Source organism: Sceloporus occidentalis, unplaced genomic scaffold, assembly GCF_023333645.1.
Source record: "Sceloporus occidentalis isolate IW3139 unplaced genomic scaffold, rSceOcc1.0.p SCAF_329, whole genome shotgun sequence".
NCBI lineage: Eukaryota > Metazoa > Chordata > Lepidosauria > Squamata > Phrynosomatidae > Sceloporus > Sceloporus occidentalis.
In genome coordinates this window covers 509,441-535,570 of record NW_028317309.1, presented here as the reverse complement: position 1 = coordinate 535,570, position 26,130 = coordinate 509,441, and the positions used below count along the sequence as shown (strand labels likewise).

The 26,130-nt window shown below is 45.4% G+C and overlaps 1 protein-coding gene across 1 annotated transcript in view; it reads left to right on the top strand.

Moving 5' to 3' along the window:
- Window positions 1-25,237, top strand: part of LOC149274475 (uncharacterized) — a 71,260-nt gene extending 46,023 nt beyond the window's left edge. Inside the window, exons 7-8 of the mRNA XM_089505452.1 lie at window positions 10,095-10,679; window positions 24,869-25,237. Coding sequence (XP_089361578.1) covers window positions 10,095-10,679; window positions 24,869-25,237 — 954 coding nt within the window. The remainder of the gene's footprint in view (window positions 1-10,094; window positions 10,680-24,868) is intronic.
- The last annotated feature ends 893 nt before the right edge of the window (window positions 25,238-26,130 follow it).

Genomic DNA, 26,130 nt, shown 5'->3' with positions numbered 1-26,130 from the left:
CCTCTCTTTTTTTTTGGGGGGGGGGGGCTGGTATTGCAATTTATATATTCCCTTATTCTTAATTCTTTTCATTCATTACTTATGTACCTGTTTTTTTTTTTACACAGATGTAAAGATAGCAGAAAAAGTATCCACCTTAGAAGGAAAAGTCGCTCTTTTAGAAAAAACTATCCGTTTCCTAAGGCGATGTAAGTTCTTCGATTATAAATCCACTTTGTGTATCCTCCACAAATTCCACTTTGAATGCTTCCTAATTCATGTTTCATCAACAAATTTGCCCCGATAGAAGATGGGTGATGAAGAAGTCTGATGTTGATTCATTTTTTCCCTTTTCATTTTAGCGGTCCAGTATTCTCTAAAAGGCGCAAAAGTATCTGGGGACAAAGTTTATGTCCCTATAGATTTAACAGCAGATTATTCCGGGGCTCAAGCCGCTTGTGAAAGAGAAGGTGGAACTTTACCCACGCCGACCAACAGCGCTGAAGACGCCGCGATCCATGAGATTACAAAGGAATTAAACATTTTTTTGTTTCTAGGGATAAACGATAGGAAAGAGGAGGGCGTATTTATGTACCTAGATGGGAAAAAAATCAATTATAGTAATTGGCGTCAAAATGAACCCAATGGAAAAAAGGCTGAAAACTGTGCAGAAATAACACCTCACACTAGCGGCTGGAATGACAGGGATTGTAATGTAAAGCACAGAGTAGTGTGTGAATTCTGAAAAAATGAAATAAAAAATGTACGTTTATCTTATATATTGATTATACACGCGCATACAATATGTATAAAAATATACGATTAATAACTGCAATTAAACTCCTATAATGCCCAGGCAGTCGGTTTATGCTGGAATCTGAATGATTCCAGTGTGTGATGGCTGCCTGGGCATGGTAGTAGTCAGTGCGATTGAATGACACCATGTATATGAAATGTGGGGATAGGCTTGTGGGATAGGATGAGACTCCTATCATGCCCAGGGTCCAGCATGTACTGGCTGCCATACTAGCAACTAACATCAATCACACTCATATTATGCTCGTGTGATTGATGTTAGTTGCTAGTACGGCAGCCAGTACATGCTGGAACCTGGGCTTGATGGGAGTGTGATCCTCTCCCAGAAGCAATCTAGAGCTTCCAGTAAAGGTTTATGCTTATCCTCCTCTCCAATCCTATCATGCTCTGAGTCCAGCATGTACTGGTTGTCTGGGCATGATAGGAGTGTGATTGCTAACAGTAACTGCCAACATCAATCACACTCATCCTGGAACCTGGGCATGACACAAGTGTAATTTCTGCTATCTTTTGCTACTGTGGCTGCATGATAGGGGTGTGATTAGTGGAATCTGGGTATGCCTGGGCATGATAGGAGTGTGTTTGCTGTTAGTAATCATATTTAATATATATAGCAATGACACTCCTATCATGCACAAGCGGCCAATACATGCACAATAAACACAAATGCGCCAGTGGTACTTGGACACATCTGATGGTGGCTACATAATGTAATTTGGGTCCATGTATCTCATATCCATTAATATTATTTATTTAGGCTACTGCTTAATACCCACCTATATACCAGGTACCAGTTGTATCAGTAAGTGAACGGAAGGCAATTTGATACCGTTTTGGTAATTGATATTTTTTTGCATATATTCGCTCTTTACATTTTATCAATACCAGACTCCAAAAGTCTCAATTTTTGGCCAATTACGTGCAGTTGCTTTTATTTAATTATGTGATTGGTAATAATAACTTAAAAAAAAAAAGGTACAAAAAATAATAATAATAATAATAAAACATTGATTTTTTTTTTTAAATTTTTAATAATTTTCTGTTGACTTTTTCTTTTGTATGGATCATCTGAGCTTTATCTGGTGTCGATTTTTATTCCCGCGTGAGCCCTCTGGTGTTTATCAAGAGCCGATTCCGCTCTGAAACATTTCCCGCGTTCGGAGCAGGCGAATGGTTTTTCTCTCCTGTGTGGGTCCTCTGATGCGCGATTAGACGCGACTTCTCCGTAAAACACCGGCCGCATTCGAGACACGGGAACGGTTTCTCCTCCCGGTGAACCCTCTTGTGATGGTCGAGTTTATATTTAATTCTGAAGCACTTGCCGCATTCAGAGCACGAGTACGGCTTCTCCCCCGTGTGTATCCTCTGGTGAGCGACGAGGAGGGAATTATAGGGAAAGTACTTCCCGCACTCGGAACACGAGAGTGGTTTCTCTCCTGCGTGACTCCTCTTGTGCCGAAATAGTTTCGATTTGTCAGGGAAGCGCTGGCCGCACTCGGAGCACGAGAACTTCTTCTCTCCCGAATGAATCATCCGGTGCCTAATCAGATTTCCCTTCTGGTTAAAACACTTGCCGCACTCGGAGCATGCGAAGGGTCTCTCTCCCGTGTGTATGCGCCGATGCGCGGCGAGGAGGAAGCTATGGCGGAAAGACTTGCCGCATTCGGAGCACTGGAAGGGCTCCTTGGCCCCCCCCTGGCTCCTCCGGCGCGTAACACGCCTCGGCCTCTCGACAAAACGTCGCCCGCCCCCGGAACACAAGGCTCTGTTCTCTCCTGTGTGAATCATCCGATGTCTAACCAGATTTCCCTTTTGGTTGAAGCATTTGCCGCACTCGGAACATACGAACGGTTTCTCCCCCGTGTGTATGCGCTGGTGCGAGACGAGGATAGACATGTGCGGGAAACACTTCCCGCATTCGGCACACGGGAAAGGTTTCTTTCGGGTGCGACTCCCTCGCTGCCTACCAACGGGCCCTGATTTACGCGAGAAACGTTCCTCGTATTCCGGAGGCAAAAACGTACTCTCCCCGGAATGGATGGTCTGATGCCTGACAAGGTTTCCCTTCTTGCCGAAGCATCTGCCGCATTCTGAACATACGAACGGCTTCTCCCCCGTGTGTATCCTCTGGTGTATGACCAGCTGGGAACGATGGGGGAAGGACTTCCCGCAATCAGAACACGAGAACCACTTCTTCACCGACGCGACCTTCCCTTGCGAAACGAGGTCGTACTCCTTCTTGAACTTTCTTTTACACGCGGCGCACGGGATCAGCTCCTTGCCGACGTGATGCCTGTAGTGCGCGAGGAGGTCGGACTCGCGGGAGAAGTGTATCGCGCACAAGGAACACGCCGCCTTAACCCCGTCATCAAGCGTCCGATGAAAGTGAAAATACCGCCGGCAATCGGAACACTCGTACATCCTCTCGACGATGTGTCTCAGTTTGTGGGACACCAAAGAGCATTTTTTAGAGAATTTTTTGCCGCACTCGCTGCACTTAAAATGGTAAAACGGATTGTCTGCCCTCGTTTGTTTCCCGGGCGTCCCGATACGTCCATCCCATTGGCTGGCTGCTACTTGCGACTCAAACTCCTCCTTAATAAAGAAAGACGCGTCTATGAAATTGACTTCCTCCCATGATGCAGGCACCTCGATTGGATGATATCGATACCTTTCCTCCATGTCTTCTCTGTAAGCGTCTCTGGCGTCTTCCTCTTTACGCAAGACCGATTCCAGGTTGACGTAAGCAGTTGTGTTTGGCGTGTAGTCCATCGGGGTGGGCTTTGTGGGGGCATAAATGTCCGCCGTATAGTCCGCCAGGAGATGCTCCAAGCATGGAGCGACGCTGGTGGCCGCGAGATTTCGGTCTTCGGAAGGCCAGAACTCCTCGCTGCCTTTGCTCTTGGATCGGCCGTGGCTCTTCTTTGGTTTGTGAATGTGCCGCCGCGTTTCTCTTCGGTGGTCTTCGCGCGGTTTCTCCTTCGCTGGTGAAGGAGCAGGGTGATGAGATCCGTCGGGTGCGTTCCTGGCCGGCGAGTCATCTAGTGGTAAGAAGTGAACTTTTATTAGTTTCGGCTGAAATGTCGCATTTTTTTTTTTCTTTTAAAATGTGGAGGTGGCTGGAAAACCAAATCGGCACTCATTTTACAGCGGGGGGGGGGGGGGTCTACAGATGCTTTTATTTATTTACTTGTTCATTTTATAAATGGATAAAACCAGTATTTTTACTTAAAAGTTTTGTAACTAAGGCAGTCTAAATGAGGCGAAAGGTTTGTGTCTGCTGTCAGCAGGGGAGGGCAGGCACACATATTGTGCCCCCCCCTCCCAGTAACTGACATACAATCTGACACACATATTCACACACTGTACACTTACACACTCGCGCTAACACACAAACACACATATATGTAAGTATTCCAAAACATTCATACACACACACACACTTACACATACTCAAACTCATAAACACCCTCCCACTCTGAAATACACAAACTCGCGCTCTCCCTTACTCACGCACTCATCTTCTCTCACCCTCCTTACCTTACCCACAGCTTTCTTTCCGGCTGCTCACACCGCGCATGTTACCCGATCCAGCGTGTTCCTGCCTGTCTGAGTCTGTCCAAAAGCTGTCCAATCGGCCCCTGGCCGTCAAATCCTATGTGTCCCGGTGATTTTATCCATCTTCAACCCCCCCCCCCTCTTTAAAGGATACTGTGGCCTTCACAACTAGCATAACCAAATTCATGAGTTAAAACTACCCTTGGCGCCCGGTGGGTTACTTTACTCGGGGGAAACCGTGATCGGTGGCAGACCTAGCATTATCCGATCAATTTCCTGTCCGCAAGTTCTCTTTCTTCTACCCCACCCCCCTTTACAAGGTCCATAAAACCAATCAGCATCTTCGTAACAGGGGAGAGATAATTTGCAGAACCAAGGAACAGGAAGTTGATCTGTCGACAAAGTTACACGGGATTATTTAGCGTAAAAAAAAAAAAATACAAAATGGAGAACTTGGTCCAAGTAACACCTTAACTGTAATGTACATATTTTACACTGCAGTGATACCTGATATGCATATAATCTTACCCGTCGGGTCGGGGGGCACGTGTCTCTTCAATATGACCTCCCGGTAAAGATCCTGGTGTCCTTCTACGTACTCCCACTCCTCCACGGAGAAATAGACGGCCACGTCCTCACACCTTATAGGAACCTGACGGAGACAGCGACACAGAGGTTACTCAGACACATTCTTTGGTTTCCACCGGACGATGACCCCCGTCCCCGGCGGCTCTCTCACCTCTCCGGTCAGCAGCTGGATGATCTTGTTGGTCAGCTCCAGGATCTTCTCGTCGTTGTCTCTCTCGCGTATCGGTGGTTGAGGTGGAGGAACCTTGGCGGGACGCTGGCGGCCCTTCTTAAATGGAAGACTCCTGTATGACCCAACGTGCGCGATGCTCTCGCCGCTCTTCTTAACAAATGTATAATCCTATACAGTGGAAGACATGAATAAGACAATATGGCTCCAAACACATAGTCCATCAAGGTCCACCTCATTGTTGACTCAGAAGAAGGCAAAACCTTAAAAAAGGGTGAGGGGGGACTCCTTCCTGTCCACAAATGGTGGATCGACAAGCTAACCCTGTCCTTGTAACCCATTATGTCCCTGTATATTCTTCTTTGCTTAAAGATCGCCCATACTTGAAGGCATCTACTGACTTTGATTGGAGAACCACTGAAGGCGGTGGATTCCACATCTTTACTGGCCTCGCTGTAAAGGATCCTTTTTCGTTGCAAATCTAACTGAATCCTGAACCGGGACAGATTCCGGAACGTGGATCTTGCGAATCCCTCACCTCTCCGGTCAACAGGTAGATAATCTCCAGGGTGAGATTCAAGATCTCCTCGTTAATCTGCTTCTTGACGTCGGCCATGTTGGCAGCCTTTAGACGCTCAGAGGATGGACTCTGGGGTTCAAGCGATGGATTTTCTTTGCGTCAACCCTGAAAAACTAAAAGAGAACGTAATCTGATTGGATCGTGATCAACTCCCGGGCAGAATTTCAGGACGTGTCCACAAAATGACCGTTAATGAAAATCTCCAATCGGTATTGATTTATTTTAGCGTCTGAGACGCTTGCCGTGGGGACGTTGGTGCACGAGATGCCTTGTAGATCCAGGTTTTTCAACTAACTTTATAAGTCAAAAGACGGACGACGGCGAAGGACATCTGTTTTTTTTCCTGCGTCCCCCCCCCGCCACTAAACTGTAAGCAGACCTAGGAACTTTCTAGATGACTCTTGAAACATTAACCCTTTCATAGCCCATCGTGAAGATTCTATGTGGAGCCCTGGCAAACGTGTCACCCAAATATCGGTCGTCATGGAAACCTTGACTTGTTATTTAATTTAATTCAAGCAGCGATGTCAACCTTAACATACTGGGAGTCTCATATATGATCACAGCGGGGGGGGGGGGGGGGATAAGAAGGATCCGCTCCAGACTGTGTGACCCCCAGGATCTGCCCCTACACCCTGAGGTTGGGGCAAAAACCCTGAGAGTTCCCCGGTATGACCAAATTTGCCCCTCTGGGCAGTTCATCGTTCACACCCACCTCCGCACCGCAGACCATCTCTTCAGAAGCTCTACCTGGGAATAAGAGGTGACATCTCTTTAATATAAACTCAATCATGCCATTGTTGCCCTTCTGCAGAACATTTCACCCCTCCATCTCCTAATACCCCCCCCCACCTATACACATCCGAGCATCGCCCCCTACCTAAAGCTGCCCCCTGGGCAGACGTTGTTACCCTGGCGACTACGGATCAGGAGCAGGAACGCAATCAGTAAATTTTAACGATGGTGGTGGGGCAGTTGCCTTAATCCATCATGGCCGCCGCGCGCTCCCATTTCCTGAGACCGTCTAGCCACTTTCCGTCTCCGTGGTAACGCAAGCTCCCTGTATGCGCTCCCGTGATCCTCCGCGAGCGTAGTTGCCAGGAGTGACGTGAATGTCGCGCGCCTCGCGGAAGAGGGCCGACTCTCATTGTTACGCTGGGCTGGAGAGCCGGGAGAGGGGGCGGACGGGCCCGGGCACCGGGAGAACGGGCAGCGGGCGGGTACGTTGGCTTGGGCGGTCGGCGGCCGTAAAGGGAGTGTCGTGCGGGTAGAATGAATGAAGCCTGCCGGAGACATGCTCTGCCTGCCTGGGGAAGTGACACGGGTTTTACCGTATGATCTAGTGTTATGGCCGGGAGAACGATGGGGTGAGGGGGGGTTGGAAATATATAATGCATTACTCATATATACAATATTTTTATATATTCTTTATTTCATTTGTGTATTGAAAATATTTTATTTATATATATATATAAATTGTATTTATATATTTTATAAAGAATATATTATTTGTATATTGGAATATATATATATTTTGTTAGAATATATATATATATATATATATTGTTAGAATATATATTGTATTTGTTAGACTATATATATATATATATATATATATATATATATATATATTATATTGTTAGAATATATATTTTATTTGTTAGAATATATATTTTATTTGTTAGAATATATATATATTTTATTAGACTATATATATATATATTTTGTTAGAATATATATATATTTTATTAGACTATATATATATATATTTTGTTAGAATATATATATATTTTATTAGACTATATATATATATTTTGTTAGAATATATATATTTTGTTAGAATATATATATATTGTTAGAATATATATTTTATTTGTTAGACTATATATATATATATTATATTGTTAGAATATATATTTTATTTGTTAGAATATATATATTTTATTAGACTATATATATATATTTTGTTAGAATATATATATATTGTTAGAATATATATTTTATTTGTTAGACTATATATATATATATATATATATTTTGTTAGAATATATATATTGTTAGAATATATATTTTATTTGTTAGAATATATATATATATTTTAAATGTATACTTACAGTATATTCATAACATAATATATATATTTTCATAATCTAAAGAAATAAAATAATATGATTTGATTATATGGCGCCATCGTATTCCATGTCGCTGTACAGTGGCGTGTATTGGGTTAAACGTTTCCCTTTTATCTCGGTTATTTGTAAGGGATGCTAAAAACAAATCTGCCCTTCTTGTTGCAGAGCGGAGCTTGTTCGAAGAACCCGATCATAGCTGACAGCGGCCACGAAGCTTCACAAGGAGAGGATTGGATCGCCCGGGAAAATCTCGAGAAGCGCCTCGAAGATGGACGGCCAACCGACTGAGGAGGTAAAAGAGATCCAAGCACCGTTCATCCTTTCAAGTCTTATGCGCGTGAATGCATACGGTGGAGGGGTCCCTTTAAATGTTTGTGGCGTCCCCCCTTGCAAATGCGTTTTCATTAAGTCTGTCTCACATACCCTCCCGTCCAAAAGTTTGGAGTCACTGAGCTGTTTTCATGGAAAATGAGAACATTTCTGGCTGTAATATAATTCCAAAATGGGTTTCTAACCATCAGTTAGCCTTTTAAACTTAAACTTGGATCAGTGAACACAACGTGCAACATTGGAACACAGGAGTGATGGGAGTGATGAAGGGTCATTGGAGCACAGGAGTGATGGGAGTGATAAAGGGCCATTGGAACTCAGGAGTGATGGGAGTGATAAAGGGCTTCTGTACACCTTCGAAGAGGTTCCATTAATAGTCATTTACATCATTAACCCCCTCTGCGCTGGATTTCTGATCCATTTCTTGTGATTATAATGGACAACCCCCCGTTCCTGCGTTTCTGATTTTTGAAAATGGTGGGATTCTCTTTTTCTTTGGGAAAACAGACAAATAAAGTTTGTTTTTTTTTCTTTTTTTTTCTTTCAGGGTAAGTGTGAGTCGGACACGGTGGAAATTCACGTCTCGGAGGAGGAATGGGATCCTCTGAATAAGAAGGAGCTCCGTGCGAGGATGGAGAATAACCAGACGCTGAGGACATTAGGTGGGGAAAATCCTAGGCAGCATACCAACAGTTAATTAGTTGTGATGACTAAAAGCTCTGACCCCTCCCCCCAGTAGAATATTAAAGGCTGCCGGCCCCTGTGGTGACCTAGTAGTTACAAGGCGCGGAAACACGTAGGAGGTGGGTTGCGCTCCTTGCCGAAAGAAGCACGAGGAGAACGTTGACGTCTGCACCCAAACCGACCTCCCTTTTCACCCCCCATTTCTCAACTCAAAAACAAAATAAATAATAATAATAAAAATAATAATAATAATAAAAAATTTCTCATTTATAAAAAAAATAAAAAAAAAAAAAAAAAAGGGTGCAGGTATTTATTTTTTTATTGTTTCAAATTATAAGGTTTTTTTTCAGAAGAAAATCTTCAAAACAGTCTTATATTCTAGCCGTTTCCAATGTTTGGGGGGCTTCTTATATTCTGTGTGTTTTCCACTCACAGTGTACTTCTTTTTCAGGTGGAGGAGCCACAGAAGAACCAGATCCTTCCCCCGACTGCGTAGACAAAGGGGATAAAGAACCAGGGTCCCCTCGGAACGGGCCGGGCAAGACGGAGTTAAAAGACCCCGGGAACGAGAGGCGGGATTCAGGGTGTCGGGAAGGAGGAAGTTCCAGGGTCTCTGTTATCCGCTCGCCCAAAGAACGTACGCCGACCGAAGGCGTCCCTGACCCAACTGAGAGTGAGTCGCCTTTGAGCGCAGGCGGAGATCTGTCGGACGGCGGGATTTACTCGCCGGCGGATTACTTTCATATTAAGGAGGAGTCTCTGTCGTCGGACGGCAGCGACTTCCCGGGCGGCGATGTCTACGAACCCGCCGAGCGCGAGGTGGTGGCGTCTGCTGCTGCTGTCCGTGTCGCGGAGGAGCCGGCATCGCGCAGCTCCGTCCGGGCCAAGGAAGAGCCCGACTCGTACGAGAAAGGCGACGCGGGGTCGGACTTCATAACCGTTTACATCAAGGAAGAGCCGGACTCGCCCGAGGGGGGGAGCGACCTTTACACGCAGTCCGCTTACATCATGGTGGATTCCGAGGCGTCCGAGGAGAACATCAAAGACGGGGTCATCTATGCCCCTACGGAATATATCTTTACCAAGGGCTACAAAAAAGTGGGCGAAAGGCGCGGGCCCAAGCAGCAGGACCCTCAGGTTGGCAGCCGACCAACGAGGGTCCGCCGGGGAGGTCCTGTTTCCCTGCACGGAGTGTCAGAAGTGTTTCGGCACCGACTTGGCCCTCATCAAACACCGGGTGGTCCACACGACCAAGGAGCTGACGTGCACGCAGTGCGGGAAACGGCTGTCCTCCAAGTCCAGCCTGGTCAGACATTACCGCAGCCACATCGGAAACGACCTGTTCGCCTGCCCCCAGTGCGGCAAGTGTTTCAACTACCGGGCCAATCTGGTCGCCCACCAAAGGACGCACAGCGGGCTCAAGCCGTTCGCGTGCTCGGTGTGCGGGAACCGCTACACGGTCAAAACCAGCCTGGTCCGGCACCAGCTCATACACGAGGGGGTGAAGCCCTACAGCTGCTCCGAGTGCGGAAAGTCCTTCTCCCTCAACTCGACCCTCCTGAAGCACCAGATGACCCACACGGGCGAGAAGCCCTTCTCGTGCGCCGAGTGCGGCAAGAGCTTCTCCCTTAAGTCGCTTCTCGTGCGCCACCAGATGCTTCACACGGGCGAGAAGCCGCACGCCTGTCCCGACTGCGGCAAGCGCTTCGTGTGCAAGTCGGACGTCTCCAAGCACCGAAAGACCCACACAGGGGAGAGGCCGCACCTGTGCGCCGTGTGCGGCAAGGGCTTCACCAAGAGGTCCAACCTGCGGAAACACGACCTGATCCATACTAGAGACAAGGCGAACAGGGCTGACACCAACAATAGAGCAACTAAAAAAACCTGCCGGGCTATTGTTTAGGTGGAAATAAGGTATTTCACGAATCTAAAAATGCACTTTTTTTTTTTTTTTTTTTTGACGACGTCGTCAAATTGGGGGGTGAAGCTCTCGCCACTCCTAGTCACCCGTCGACTATTTCTGCTCCTCTCTATGCATCTCCAATAGTTACCCAAACGACGCGCTTGCAGATTTTTATATATATACGGGCTTTAGGTGGCTTCTGCTACGATGTCCTCCATAGGCGGTTTCAGAACGTCCTCCTTAAAAAGGTCACATGATTCTGAGTCGGATGCCGTCCGCCGCAAGTCATTTAAAGCTAAAAGGCGCGATAACGGTTGGAATTTCTTTTAAAATAGTATCCAACAATTAAACATTTTTGAATACATGTATAGTTTCTAAATTTGGGATTTTGTGCTGGGTTTCATTTATTACATGGTTATATACTTATGTGTGTATATATATATATATATATATATATGTATATGTATGTATATATATGTATGTATATGTATGTATATATATGTATATATATGTATGTATATATATGTATATATATGTATGTATATATATGTATGTATATATATGTATGTATATGTATGTATGTATATGTATGTATATGTATGTATGTATATGTATGTATATATATGTATGTATATGTATGTATATATATGTATGTATATATATGTATATGTATGTATATATATGTGTATATATATGTATATATGTGTATGTATATGTGTATATGTGTATATGTGTATATATGTATATGTATGTATATGTGTATATATATATATGTATATGTGTATATATATATGTATATGTGTATATATATATGTATATGTGTATATATATATATGTATATGTGTATATATATATATGTATATGTGTATATATATATATGTATATGTGTATATATATTATGTATATGTGTATATATATATATGTATATGTGTATATATATATATGTATATGTGTATATATATATATGTATATGTATGTATATATATATATGTATATGTATGTATATATATATATATATATGTATATATATATATATATATATATATATATATATATATATATATATATATATATATATATATATATAATGATTCCTGGTCCTGATTTTACAGTCTTTTTACCTTTTTTTTAGGATTTTTAGATTTATTCTTTTTTAAACGATTCTTGTTGTTAAAAAAAAATTAATTGGATTTATTGGCAATAGAACCCCGTACTGCATACATTGTGAGTACAGTAACCGTGTTGCTCGATTATGAGAGGATTATCTAGAAACAAAAATAGGAAATATTAACTGAATATAAAAATAAAAAATAATAGTGAGCTCGGATATGTCATTGTGACATCACTGACATATCACTGAAGGGATCTCTCTGTATTGCACAGTGAATGAATGAATGAATGAACGAATGAATGAATAAAATAAAAGCCCTGACATCCCACTGTCCTAGCACTAGATAGTAAAGATTATAACCCCAAAGTGTTAATCTTAATTAAACCCACTTATGGTAAAAATGGCAAGAAAAAAAAGAGCGTTTGGTGCACTCAGACTATTTATAACTAATTGAAAGTTGGGATCTTTAAAAATTGTTCATTGTTGTTCAAGACTCCATTCCTTTTAACCAATGTTGTACCATGTAAAGTGATGTCTTAACCTATAAAGGAGCATCCCTGGCTAATTTATCTAGGGGGGAGTGGCTGCATAATGTATAGCTCAAGCAGCGACATGACATTTAATAAATCTCACTGATTTAATTATGATTTATACAGGGCCAGCTAATTCCCGGAGCAGAAGCTCAGTGGGGTCGGACATTCTTAATATAAAGCGAAGGCAGGAAGATTAAAATGCAGCTCTCTGGCCGGCCCCAAAACTGAGCTGTTGGGGGTAGTATGATGAGTATGATGTCATATGAAACCAAATGAACCACTACTTGCTCTGAGCTGATATAGTTTATGTAATGGGGCGTTATTTAATTTGGCCTTTTGTTTCATAGAAGACCAATTAGGGTCTCTGTCACCCCTGCCGTTGCCACCAGGTGAGATCAGGGAAGCCGAGCCCTGCTTCCTGATCACTGCGATCAGCATCCAGGGCTTCCTGATGACTGTGATCAGCGCGTAAGGCTGCAGAGCCCTGCTTCCTGATCCCTGTGATCACCGCGTAATCTGCAGAGCCCTGCTTCCTGATGACTGTGATCACCGCGTAAGGCTGCAGAGCCCTGCTTCCTGATCCCTGTGATCAGCGCGTAATCTGCAGGGCCCTGCTTCCTGGTCACTGATCAGCGCGTAATCTGCAGGGCCATGCTTCCTGGTCACTGTGATCAGCGCGTAATCTGCAGGGCCCTGCTTCCTGATGACTGTGATCAGCACGTAATCTGCAGGGCCCTGCTTCCTGGTCACTGTGATCAGCGCGTAAAGCTGCAGAGCCCTGCTTCCTGATGACTGTGATCAGCACGTAATCTGCAGGGCCCTGCTTCCTGATGACTGTGATCAGCACGTAATCTGCAGAGCCCTGCTTCCTGATGACTGTGATCAGCGCGTAATCTGCAGGGCCCTGCTTTCTGATGACTGTGATCAGCGCGTAAGGCTGCAGGGCCCTGCTTCCTGATCCCTGTGATCAGCGCGTAAAGCTGCAGAGCCCTGCTTCCTGGTCACTGTGATCAGCGCGTAAGGCTGCAGAGCCCTGCTTCCTGATGACTGTGATCAGCGCGTAATCTGCAGGGCCCTGCTTCCTGATCACAGTGATCAGCGCGTAAAGCTGCAGAGCCCTGCTTCCTGGTCACTGTGATCAGCGCGTAAGGCTGCAGAGCCCTGCTTCCTGATGACTGTGATCAGCACGTAATCTGCAGGGCCCTGCTTCCTGATGACTGATCAGCACGTAATCTGCAGAGCCCTGCTTCCTGGTCACTGTGATCAGCGCGTAATCTGCAGGGCCCTGCTTCCTGATCCCTGTGATCAGCGCGTAATCTGCAGGGCCCTGCTTCCTGATGACTGTGATCAGCGCGTAATCTGCAGGGCCCTGCTTTCTGATGACTGTGATCAGCGCGTAAGGCTGCAGGGCCCTGCTTCCTGATCCCTGTGATCACCGCGTAATCTGCAGGGCCCTGCTTCCTGATGACTGTGATCAGCGCGTAATCTGCAGGGCCCTGCTTCCTGATCACAGTGATCAGCGCGTAAAGCTGCAGAGCCCTGCTTCCTGATCACCGTGATCAGCGCGTAATCTGCAGGGCCCTGCTTCCTGATGACTGTGATCAGCGCGTAATCTGCAGGGCCCTGCTTCCTGGTCACTGTGATCAGCGCGTAATCTGCAGAGCCCTGCTTCCTGATCACCGTGATCAGCGCGTAATCTGCAGGGCCCTGCTTCCTGATGACTGTGATCAGCGCGTAATCTGCAGGGCCCTGCTTCCTGATCAGTGATCAGCGCGTAAAGCTGCAGAGCCCTGCTTCCTGGTCACTGTGATCAGCGCGTAATCTGCAGGGCCCTGCTTCCTGATCACCGTTTCTGGCAGTAAGCACATCCAATGAAATCGCTGGGAATATGTCCTGTGTCTGATTGATGGTTTATGCAGCCAATTGGTGGCAGGGAAGTGCTCCCTTGGGAATCCAGGTGTTCAGCAGGGCCAAAGCTGGACCTGACTGGAGACAAGTTTATGTAGTGCCTGAAGGGGGTGGGCAAATGCATTTTAGCGGGATTCTGCAGAACCCCCCCCTCACGCATTTTGCAAAAATGGGCCACCCGCCTATCATTTATAGTTGAAAAAGTTTTTAGTATTTTTTTTAAATATTTTACAATGTGTTAAATTATATTTTCATATTTTTAAAAAAAAAAATGTTACAAAATAGAAAGTAAAATATTAAAGCAAAAAAAAAAAAGTATTATCTTGTACCGTTTCCTTGAAGTACAGAAAAAAAAAAAACCTCGCTCATCCCCTAAGAATAAAACTAGTGCCGTGTGAAACGGAGCGTTTTAGACCGTCAAAACTGCTGATGAGGGCAAGAATGTTAAAGCTGCGGTTTCACGTTGATAAATGTAAAATAACGCACTTGGGATGTTCGATTTCCAAGGCAGAATCTATATTTGTGTGAATATTGTAAACAAGTAAAAATATATAGCAAAAATTTTGCAACAAAAATGTTAAATGTGTAAAATGACTTTTGGGGCAAGGTGAGACCCCTGTACCCTTATCACCTGGTTTCGTAGATCCCTACCCACATATAGGCCGTGGTGTAAAAAAAAATAAAAAAATAGCTACGTTAGAAAATTTTAAGAAGTAAAAAAACCCCAAAAAACTAGTAAATATGGCGTCGTTCTACATCATTTTATGGGCAAATATCTCCGGTCAATAATTGGCGACCTAAAATTTAACCAATCAGTGATCAGATAGTTATCAGTTATGTAATAAAAATGTACAAATATATATTTATATATATATATTTTTTTACTTTATGACCTGGATGACCCCTCCCTCAGGGGGTCACTGGGGTCACTTTTAGGCTGAGGGTCCTCCAGTGTCATCCCGGTTGCAGCATTGGAGGGATTAATGCTTGTGCGAGAGCCAGAGGCCCCCCTGGATTTCGTCCCAGAAGCTGAAGTGCAGAAGTGGCAGTGCGTGGCAAAGACACGCTCCCCACCGCAGCTGCCGTCATGCTCCCGACATATGGGCAGGAGAGCCGGTCTTACCAGCAGAAGATACGGAAACAAAATATATAATGTTTGAAAGAAAGGACCAGAGGAGCTCCAATGTAGACTTGAGTCTGGTGCCTAGCTTCCGACTAGGAGTGGATACTGTACCCAAGCTGCATCTTCAATCTTTGGGCCCTTAAACATGTCTATCTGGTGTTTACGTGTCTTCGGGAGCGGCTGCGTGTGTGTAGCTGTGTTATCGCAGGACAATATACTAGATAAACACACCCAAGTCCTCATACTGCTTTGCGGCCACCAATGTATCTCAGGAAGGAAACATCAGGAATAAATATGTTGTACTCGTTATCACGCGTGGGGTCAATACACGAGAAAAGCAAATTGTGGTCAGCATCAAGTTGGTACAAGAAGGCAGATCAGAGGCGGTCAGGGTCAAGCCAAAGGTCAGTACACAGAGACACGGATCAGACATGGTCAGGGTCGTCCCAAGTTGGGGACACTGATCAGACGTGGTCCGGGTCAACCAAAGTTCAGCACCAATAAACGCTTTAAATGGGCAACTAATAAAAGAACAGAGGAAGTTTATATACCACTTCCTGTCAGGTGACAACGAAGAGGACAAATCAGAAGCCATGTCTGCAGCTGAACAGTCTTTATATGGCTTTCCCGCAGCGCTCCAGCGAGGCTCATTACAACGATCGGCCCGATCTGTCGCGGAGCGGCAGGGAGACGTCCAGGTACGTCCTAAGGGACATCTTGGCACACCTTTTCAACGCGGTTAGTACCTGTACGTCCGTATGGGTCGTGAAGGGGTTAATTATTTTAAGGTACGTTTATCAGACAGATATTACGCCCCAACGTTCTGAAATTATGCCAAAATTCCAAGAATTCCAGAGGCAAACTTGACTAGCAGTTTATTGTTCTATCCAACATACAGAATACCAGCGGGTGCGCACGCAGACCAGGGGTTTGGCCCGGTTACTCTTAATTATATTTCTTTACTTACGAGCATCGACTTTACCAAAGATTGTCCTTTTTGGACTGTATTGCACAATAAAAACCTCAGGTTTTTTTTGGGGGGGGGGGGCGCCGATCAATACTAAGAGAAACTTTTACCTCGTTCCACCTGGACCCCCCTCAGCCACAGTATTAGCCATGTACATTAGGGTTAATAGAATGTTTTTAACATAACTACATAAAACTAGGGGGGGGGGTTAATATATAATCGTTTTGCAAACATTCGCATCAATAATAAGGCACTATTTTATACCGAGGAAGCTGGGATCTGCGCCAGGTACCGTATTTACTCAATTATAAGATGAGCCGCAGACAGAGTCGTGGAGAAAGAGAAGCGTTGCTGCAGCTCTTTTTCTCCATGAACCTGTCGCGGTACTTTTCGCGGAGCCATGGCGCGCAACACAGGCACAGCCTCTCCGCCCTTCCTCCAATGGGGGAGAGGGTGTGTGCGAAGGCTCCACCCTTTTTGGGAAGACAGAAGAAGAGGCAAGTGAAACGGAGCTGAGGAAAAGGTGACACAGAAGCGAACAACGGCAGAGGAGGTAGGGAGAGAGAGATTGAGCGTGAATCAGAGTGTAAGTAACGCGCCCCTGGGCTCAGGCGGCTGTGCGACAGACCTGAGGTCTGAATAAAAGACGGAGATTATAAAACAAGGACGTTTTTAAAGATGACTTTTCAGAGGGGGGGGGGTCCTAGTCCTATAATCAAGCAAATACAGTATGTCTAATCAGTTTATTCTGAAGAAGCCCTCCCTATTATCCTTTCCCCCTACCTTATAAAAGCTGCATGAACCAAACAGCAACAATCGGCACCGTAACAGGGGAGGAATAATCATGCAGATCCCCAGAACAGGAAGTTAAGACGGCTGCTTCCACGTCGTACGCACAAGGAGGGCGTCTAATACGTACATATTGCTTATTTTAATCCATAAACGCCATTAAGGAGTGAAAGAGCCACTTTAATGCATTGAAATTGTCCATTATCAAGTGCAGAACAATTGTTTATTCCCCCCCGTGACTCAGCTGATGATGGACAAGATTGGTTTTAACGGTGAAGCACTTCCCACACACGGAGCACGAGAACGGCTTCTCCCCCGTGTGGCTCCTTTGGTGCCGGAGGTAGTTGGACTTAATGGTGAAACACTTGCCGCACTCGGAGCAGGAAAAGGGTCTCTCGCCCGAGTGGCTCATTTGGTGCCTCACCAGATGCGAGCTCTGGGTGAAGCGCTTCCCGCACTCCGAGCACGAGAACGGCTTCTCTTTCGTGTGGATCCGCTGGTGCTTGAGGAGGTCCGACTGGTTGGTGAAGCCTTTCCCGCACACCGAGCACGGGAAGGGCTTCTCTCCCGTGTGGCTCCTCTGATGGGTCAGAAAGTTGGACTTGCTGGAGAAGGCTTTGCCGCACTCGGAGCAGGAGAACGGCTTCACCCCCGTGTGGATCCGTTGGTGCGTGACCAGGTTCTCGTTTAAGCTGAAGTGCTTCCCGCAGACCGCGCAGGAGAATGGCTTCTCCCCCGTGTGGCTCCTCTGATGCCGGGCCAGGTGCGAGCTTTGGGTGAAACACTTCTTGCACTGGGAGCAGGAGAAGGGCTTCACCCTCGTGTGAGTCCTTTGGTGCTTGATGAGGTCGGGGTGGTTGGTGAAGCGCTTCTCGCACGTCGAGCAGGAGAACGGCTTCTCGCCTTTATGGTTCCTCTGGTGGGAAATGAAGCTCGACCTGCTGGTGAAGCACTTTCCGCAATCGAAGCACGAGTAGGGCTTCTCGCCCGTGTGGACCCTCTGATGGGTGGCCAGGCTGGATTTGTCGATAAAGCGCTTGGAGCAAACAGAGCAGGAGAACGGCTTCTCCCCCGTGTGACTCCTCTGGTGCCTGATGAGGTGGGACTGGTTGGTGAAGTACTTGCCGCAGACGGGGCAGGGGAAGGGCCTCTCGCCGGTGTGAATCCGCTGATGCCTGCTGAGGTGGGCCTGGTTGGCGAAGCTCTTGCCGCAGTCGGAGCAGGAGAACGGCTTCTCGCCCGTGTGCGTCCTGTAGTGCACCGAAAGGCTGGCTTTGGACGCGAAGTACTTCCCGCAGTCCGGACACGCCTGCTTCTGCTCCTTGTGAATTCTCTGGTGCCGCGTGACGGCCGTCCTGTTGGTGAAGCACTTGTGGCACTCGGGGCATTCGAACGTCTCCGTGCTGTGCGTCTTCTGGTGGGCCCTGTAATCGGCTTTATCGTTAAAGAGTTTCTCGCACTTGGCGCACTTCATGATCCTGAAGCCCCCGTGGTCAGAGTCATCCTCTGCGTGCTCCGGGGCCGTATCGCTACCGTCGTCTTCGTCACTCGAGAACGATTCCTCTTTTATAAGGACGGACGTGTATTCTATCTCAGCGTCTGACTCCTCCTTCGCAGGCGCATACTCTGTATTGGCATCTCCCGCAGGCGCGTACACATCCGTGTCCGTTACGTCTCCTTCGTCACACGAAGTCGGTTCCTCCTTAATGCGGACAAAAGGATATTCTGTCTGCGTGTCGTCTGTCGGCGCGTAGCTGTCGGTGTCGGTAGCGTCCTCTTCGTCGCAGGTGTCCTCCTCCTCCTCCTCTTTAAAAAGGGGGCCAATATAATCTTCCTGTGAAGAAAGATCAGGGTCCGTTTGATTCCCCCCATCGTGCGAGACGGGTTCCTCCTTAACGTCAGATGTCCGTGTACTCACTATACGGCCTGCGGCTTCCTCATCCTCATCCGAGAAGGATTCCTCCTTGACAGACGTGCAGACGATGCGCGTGATGTCGTCTTCGTCCGATAGCACTTCCTCCTTGATGATCACAGGTCCCGTGTGCGGAGGTTCTGTTGATGCAGCAAAGTCCGTCTCCCTCTCTGACCGGCGCCGTCCGTCTTCAGCTCTGGAGACGAGGTCCTCTGTTGGAAACAAACAGTAAACGTTATCACTTCCATCACTCCTGTGTCCCAATGGCCCTTTGTCACTCCCATCACTCCTGTGTCCCAATGGCCCTTTGTCACTCCCATCACTCCTGTGTCCCAATGGCCCTTTGTCACTCCCATCACTCCTGTGTCCCAATGGCCCTTTATCACTCCCATCACTCCTGTGTCCCAATGGCCCTTTATCACTCCCATCACTCCTGTGTCCCAATGGCCCTTTATCACTCCCATCACTCCTGTGTCCCAATGGCCCTTTATCACTCCCATCACTCCTGTGTCCCAATGGCCCTTTATCACTCCCATCACTCCTGTGTCCCAATGGCCCTTTATCACTCCCATCACTCCTGTGTCCCAATGGCCCTTTATCACTCCCATCACTCCTGTGTCCCAATGGCACGTTGTGTTCGCTGATCCAAGTTTAAGTTTAAAAGGATAATTGATGTTTATAAACCCTTTTTGCAATTATGTTTCAGCCAGACATTTATTTGTTTTCCATGAAAACAGCTCAGTGACCCCAAACTTTTAAATGGTAGGCTATATACATATAAATAAACGTGACGGAATCTCTTACCCGGTAAGCCGAGGCGCTGGTGGGTCTCCATCACCGCGTTCTTGTGAAGCTTCTTGTGATTCCCCACACCTAAAAAGACACAAATAATTTGATGAAACCCCACGGGACATGACTGAAAGGTCGCGAAGAAAAGCCTAAAGTAGGCATCGGGACTTTTGGACAGGATGGAGAAAAAAATTAATTTATATATATATATATATATATATATATATAAAAATATATATATATATAAATAAATATTCAATTTTAATTAGTTTTTTGATTTATCACCATCTCTTAAAAATGCAGTTGTAGCCATGCTATATATGTATGCTATAATATTTTTACAATATATATTGTAGCTTTTCATATTCTCAAATATATACATACATTATATATATAAAACATTAAATACATTTGATGTATGCATTTGTGTCATATATATATATATATATATATAATATAAATACATCTAATTTATTCATTTATATAGATATATATAGCTATACATACTTCAGCTAACTATATTGTAACTTTGCATATTCTCATATTTTAAATATAAATATTTATAATTATATAATATAAAAATTATATATAAATATGTAATACATAAAATACATCTAATTTATTTTATTAATACAACAAAACAACCAAAATTGTATCTGTGTCTGCGGATTTTGAACTTTCGAACTTTTATTTTAGATACTGCACCATTTGTGGTTTTTTTCTATTTCTATAGAGTTGTAGAAGATATAAAAATTCTGCTACTATTGAACCCTGATGAGCCTGACTTATTCAGCAAGTTTGTGAGTGGATCTTACACCCTTTTTTACTTTTCATTTTTACATACATATTACACTATTTGTGTTGTTTTTGTTTTTCTCCTCATGTATATGCGCTCCTTGGTTGTTTTGTTGTATCGTTGAACACCTTGAGGAAGAGTGTTTTTTGGAAGCTGCAATCTTGGGGAGTATTCATTTAATTATTATTATTTGCACTTCACACGTGGAATTTGGATCTCTGTTTTTGTGGTTTATTTTATTAATATATAGATAGACGTATGCGAATAAAATAAATTCATTCTACTTTATGCATTATAGGTGCATTATATATATATATATATATTGTATACAATAGATAGATATAATATGAATAAATATAACTATACATACTCTTCCACTCTCAGCTGTCGTTCACACCATCAGAGCAATATTAAGAACGTCTCTCTTTCTTCTTCCGTCGCGCTCAAGCTGCTGGCCGCACGAATTTACGTCACGCTTCCGCCTCGGCGGCGCAGAGGCTCACGGGAGTTGTAGTTGACGCTGGGCGCTGCGGCAAATATCCGCTTTCTGGAAAGCTTACTTCCGCCACCGCGGGAAGCCGGAATCAGGTCATACAGGAAGTGCTTCGCGGCCATGCTGGGTGAGGGCAGAAATCCTTTTTATCCCCCCTGCAGGCGGTAGAGATGGATCTTTGCGATGTGAAAGCAAGAATGGGATTGATATGAGACGTTTACCCGGATTTATTAAGAATAACAGGCTTCCCAATCACCATGGAAACCTTTACTTCTGTATTGCCGAGGGAGGGATAGTTGCTGTCAGTCTGGGCATCCTGAGGACCCCCTTCCTTCACCACCTCTTATAATTTCTTTATTCGGGGTAAGTCCTCATCAGCCAATCACTGTCGAGATTATAACCCCCAGCACTTTACTTGTAAGCCTGCTTTAAAGGGACAGGAACACGCCATTAATCGTATGCACGTTAATACATATGATACCTGAGAGGTCCCTTTAAATTTAAATGCGGCCCCCCCCCCTATATATATCAGAATCCCCCTACATGCAACTGCCCCCTTTCCCCATCGCTAGCCTCATGCCAAGCAGGAGATGTGATTGGCCGAACAGGTCTCCGGACGCACCATATTCTAACAGCCAATCAGCACCAGCTCTGGCTTTTAAATCTTTTTGAGGGGGTGGGGCGTCTAACGAGACCCCTGTGCGCAAACATGGAAAGGGATCCCATTGATCGGAAAGCTATTGCTTTCCTGCCATTGATTGGCTGCCTTAAACAGCCAATCAGTGGCGAGAATTACTGGGATACGGAGGCGGTGGGAAGCTGGAGCTGCAGCGTCTCCATACGGTAAGTGCCCCCCCCCCCCAAAAAAAATACTTAAAAAGAAAAGATTCTGCCATGAGGTTTTTGGAAACCAGATCGGACCCTACTGGAATGATCTATCGTCCCAAAAGAGCACCCAAACTGGATCTCAAAGGGTATACCAGATATCTTGACCTGGGGGGGGGGTCAATAAGGCTGCACAGGAAGCAGGCAATGAGGTCACACGGGGCACATAGCGTGGCCATCGTCAAAAATATGCTCATGGTTTCAAGCTAGGCTTTGAAGAAGACGTTCAACGTACTTCTGTCTACAGATCGTCTGCGACCATGGATGCGGGCAGGAACCAGATGACCAAGAGGATCTTGAAGATAACTCTGGAGATCATCTATCTGCTGACCGGAGAGGTGAGAAGACAAGTATCGGTGTTTTAGTAGCTGGCGAGAGGAGAAGAGATCACGGCGGGCCTGCCATGATTGTCCGCCTGGGCTTACGAGAACTAGAAAGCTTTTATTGTTTGTAGAGTCTTTGGAATTCTGGTCATGTATGGATAGCAGGGTCATGGGAAGATATTACAAGTGATGTCATCAGCGACCGCTCCATTTGTGTGACGTCGCACCCCTCAACCTTTCCAGATGTTTTCTGGATCCTTCTCAAAAAGGCTACGAGTTCTGGACGTTTTAATGCTTTTTTGGGGGGGGGGTTTGGATGTTTAACGTACTTTGGGCTTCTTCTACAGGACTGTGTGGTTGTGAAGAAGTCCGGCGAGCATCTGTCGCTCAAGAGTAGTCCCGACGAGTCTGAAGAATCCGGTAGAAGCTGGAATCCCACCACAGCGTCTCCGCCGCTCTCGCTGATGTGTGAGAAGGACAACGGCCTGAAGATCCTGGAGCTGACCAACACAATCATCCAGCTGCTGACCGCAGAGGTGAGAGCTGCAGAAAGGTTGCGTCCGGGTAGAGGTTGTACAGCCGTGTGGGTCGGGTTCATGCCGTTTTCTCTTTATTTATGTAGAAGTGGGAGTTTGCAGAAGGCCACCATGAGCTACAGGAGAACAACACGATGAAGGATCTCCAGCCCTTCAGCTCAACCGGTGAGGAAAGACCAAACACTCTATCAAGTTTATGAGTAGGACTCTCTCGTACAGAACTAGGTGAAATACAATATCTTCCACTTCCCCTGTACCGCCCGGGGTAACCATTCCGGCCGCCTGCCTGGTGCTCAACTCCCGGCACCCTGCTGAGAAATGTCCTCGTGTACGGAAATCAGGGTGACCCCCGGATGGCACTCACAATTGCCCCCCTCATCCCCAAATTGCATACTGATCTCCGAGGCTTTATGTGGCTCTTGCGATTCCTGACACCGCCAGCAGGTGGCGTATAAAACCCGTGGGGAGAATAAACAAACATACAGGGGCAAAATTCCTATGCGCTCAGCAGTTCCGCAGAGCCCTGCAGTTCCCATTGGAGCCCTCGTAGCGGGTTAGTCTGGATTGGGCAAACCAGACTTGGTTTCCTGCTCACCCTTTGCCCCCCCCCCCCCCCGCCATACTCACCGGGTTACTTAAACATAAGATGAGAAGCTGAGAAAGGAGCTTCCCCATGAATCTGCCCCCCCGAACTCAAACCTACCCCCCATATGTCCTTGGTCTCGGGGAGTTACCGTGACATGGTCAGTTGGCAAAAGCCATCTGATCCATCCACTTGCCCCATTTTGAATCCTTTTTACGACTGAATATACGTCTTGTAGTAGCCTCATCATTTGTAGGGTTCTAGATTGCTTCTGTCCCAGAGTTCTAGAGTGACACAAGTCCCTCATTGGATATGTTAATGACATATTTTTGACATATTTCCTTTCCATAATTAACCTTTATGTCTCCAGGCTAATAAAAATAAATAACATATAGAATCATTAAAATGTATTTACACCATGTTTTATTTTTTTATTAAATATATAATTTTTTTATATATATATATATATATATTATATTTTTTTATTATATATATATATATTTATATAATTTTTTTATATATATTTTTTTTTATTATATATATATATATATATATTTTTTTTTTATATATATATTATATTTTTTTATTATATATATATATATATATATATTTATATATTTTTTTTTTATATATAGGTGACAGATCAGACAGAGGGCCTTCACAGGAACATCTTTATGACCCTGATTTTATTCCTGAGAGCGTAAACTCTGACGTCAAATGTTACCAGCAACCAAAATACTTCAGTATCGTTCAGAAACTGCCGAAGGAACCGAGGAATTTTAGTGGCGATTCGGAGGGGCATAACGTCAAAAACACGGACATTAAAAGTGATTCCTCCTGCAAAGGCGGAAATATCACAGACGCCGTGGCTTGCGCAGAACAAACGTTTCCAAATGACATCGCGGAAGAACCGTACGAAGAGGGCCACCTCGGGGTCCGTGGAGACCCTGGACCAACGGAGCAAACGGAAGCAGCGTACCCACCTTTCCAGATCAAAGAGGAGACCTACGCAGGCGATGAGGGCCACCCCCCCGACGCACCCTTAGAAGACAGAGCGGCGGGCTATTTACCGGTTCAAGTCAAAGAGGAACCGACGTCCCACGGAGAACCCCGCTGTACGGACCCCGATGTGATTCCCCCCATGGGCGGTGCGCCGATTGTCCGCTCGGCCAGGGTAAGGAGCGCGAGGAAAAAATCCACCGCCACGCAGAAGATGGAGAGCAACATCCCGTTCATGACCTGCAGCGAGTGCGGTCGGACTTTTGGCAAACTCAAGGCCTTGATAGCCCATAAAAAAACCCACACCACGTTCCGGTTGTACAACTGCTCCGAGTGCCCGGACTTCTTCACGAGTAACTCCGAGCTGTTTAAGCACCTCCAGACCCACAGGGTCAAAGGCTTGTCGTGTTCCTACTGCGGGGAATGCTTTTCTTACAAGACCAACCTCGTGATCCACGAGAAGAGCCACACGGGGCAGAAGACGTACTCGTGCTCCGAGTGCGGCAAGTGCTTCACCTACAACTCGTACCTGGTGAGGCACCAGAGGACTCACAAAGGGGAGAAGCCCTTCTCGTGCTCCGAGTGCGGCAAGAGCTTCACCCGGGGCTCCTACCTGGTTCTCCATCAGCGGATCCACACGGGGGAGAAGCCCTTCTCCTGCTCCGACTGCGGGAAGTGCTTCACTCAGAGCTCGAGTCTCGCCAGGCATAAAATCATTCACACGGGATCCAAACCTTTTTTTACGAGCTGAACGGGGGAGGGGGGAAATTATTATTATTATTTTATTTTTTTTTAATGGATATGTCAATTCATTTCTTTTGGTGATTGATAAAATCTGACTTCTTTGCATGTCTTAATTTATGAGTGTCCGCCGGAGGATACTGCTGCTCCGTTTTTATTATATGCCTCCAAGAAGAAGCAACGCAAGATATTTTTTTTTTTTTTTTTTTTTTCTCGTACCCAAATAAAATGTATTTAAAAACGCAGTTGTCAAAAACTACATCAGAACTGGAGCTCGCCAGATTTTTTTCTCTAGGATTATGCATGAAATATAAGTAGCCAATGGAATGATCCAATGGTTACGCCACGGTAACCAATGAAATAATACAATCGGTGGGAATATTCGCTCGGTTGCTTTAGTGATACGGCTACATTTTACGCCAAGAAATATAGAACGGGCCCTAATGATTCTTGTTAGGGGAGATGGACCATAGCGGTAATTTAGAAGCCAAAAGCCCCCACGTTAAATCCATTTCCAATTGTGCCTCAAAAAGGGGTTAAAAAAAAACTTTCTGGTTTCCAAAATGATCATCTGATTTCTCACTGGATCGACCAGCTCTAATTAAAGTAATTACATTCGTTAAGTAAGCCCCTAATTGAAGGCATTTATTGAATTTGAGCTCAGAATATGGGGCGTGGATTCTATAGCTTTACTGCTTTTACTGTAAAGAACCCTTTTTGCTGCTTTAAGCAAAAATTCCTTTCTTCAAGTCTCAATGGATGACCTCTTGTTTTCTGTAACGTCATATTAATGAAGAGGTCACCAGAGAGCGGTTGGTATTGCCCCCCGTATGTATTTGTACAATGATATCATATCCCCTCTAATACTTCTTTATCCTTTCTTCATTGCTAAGGTGCTCCACT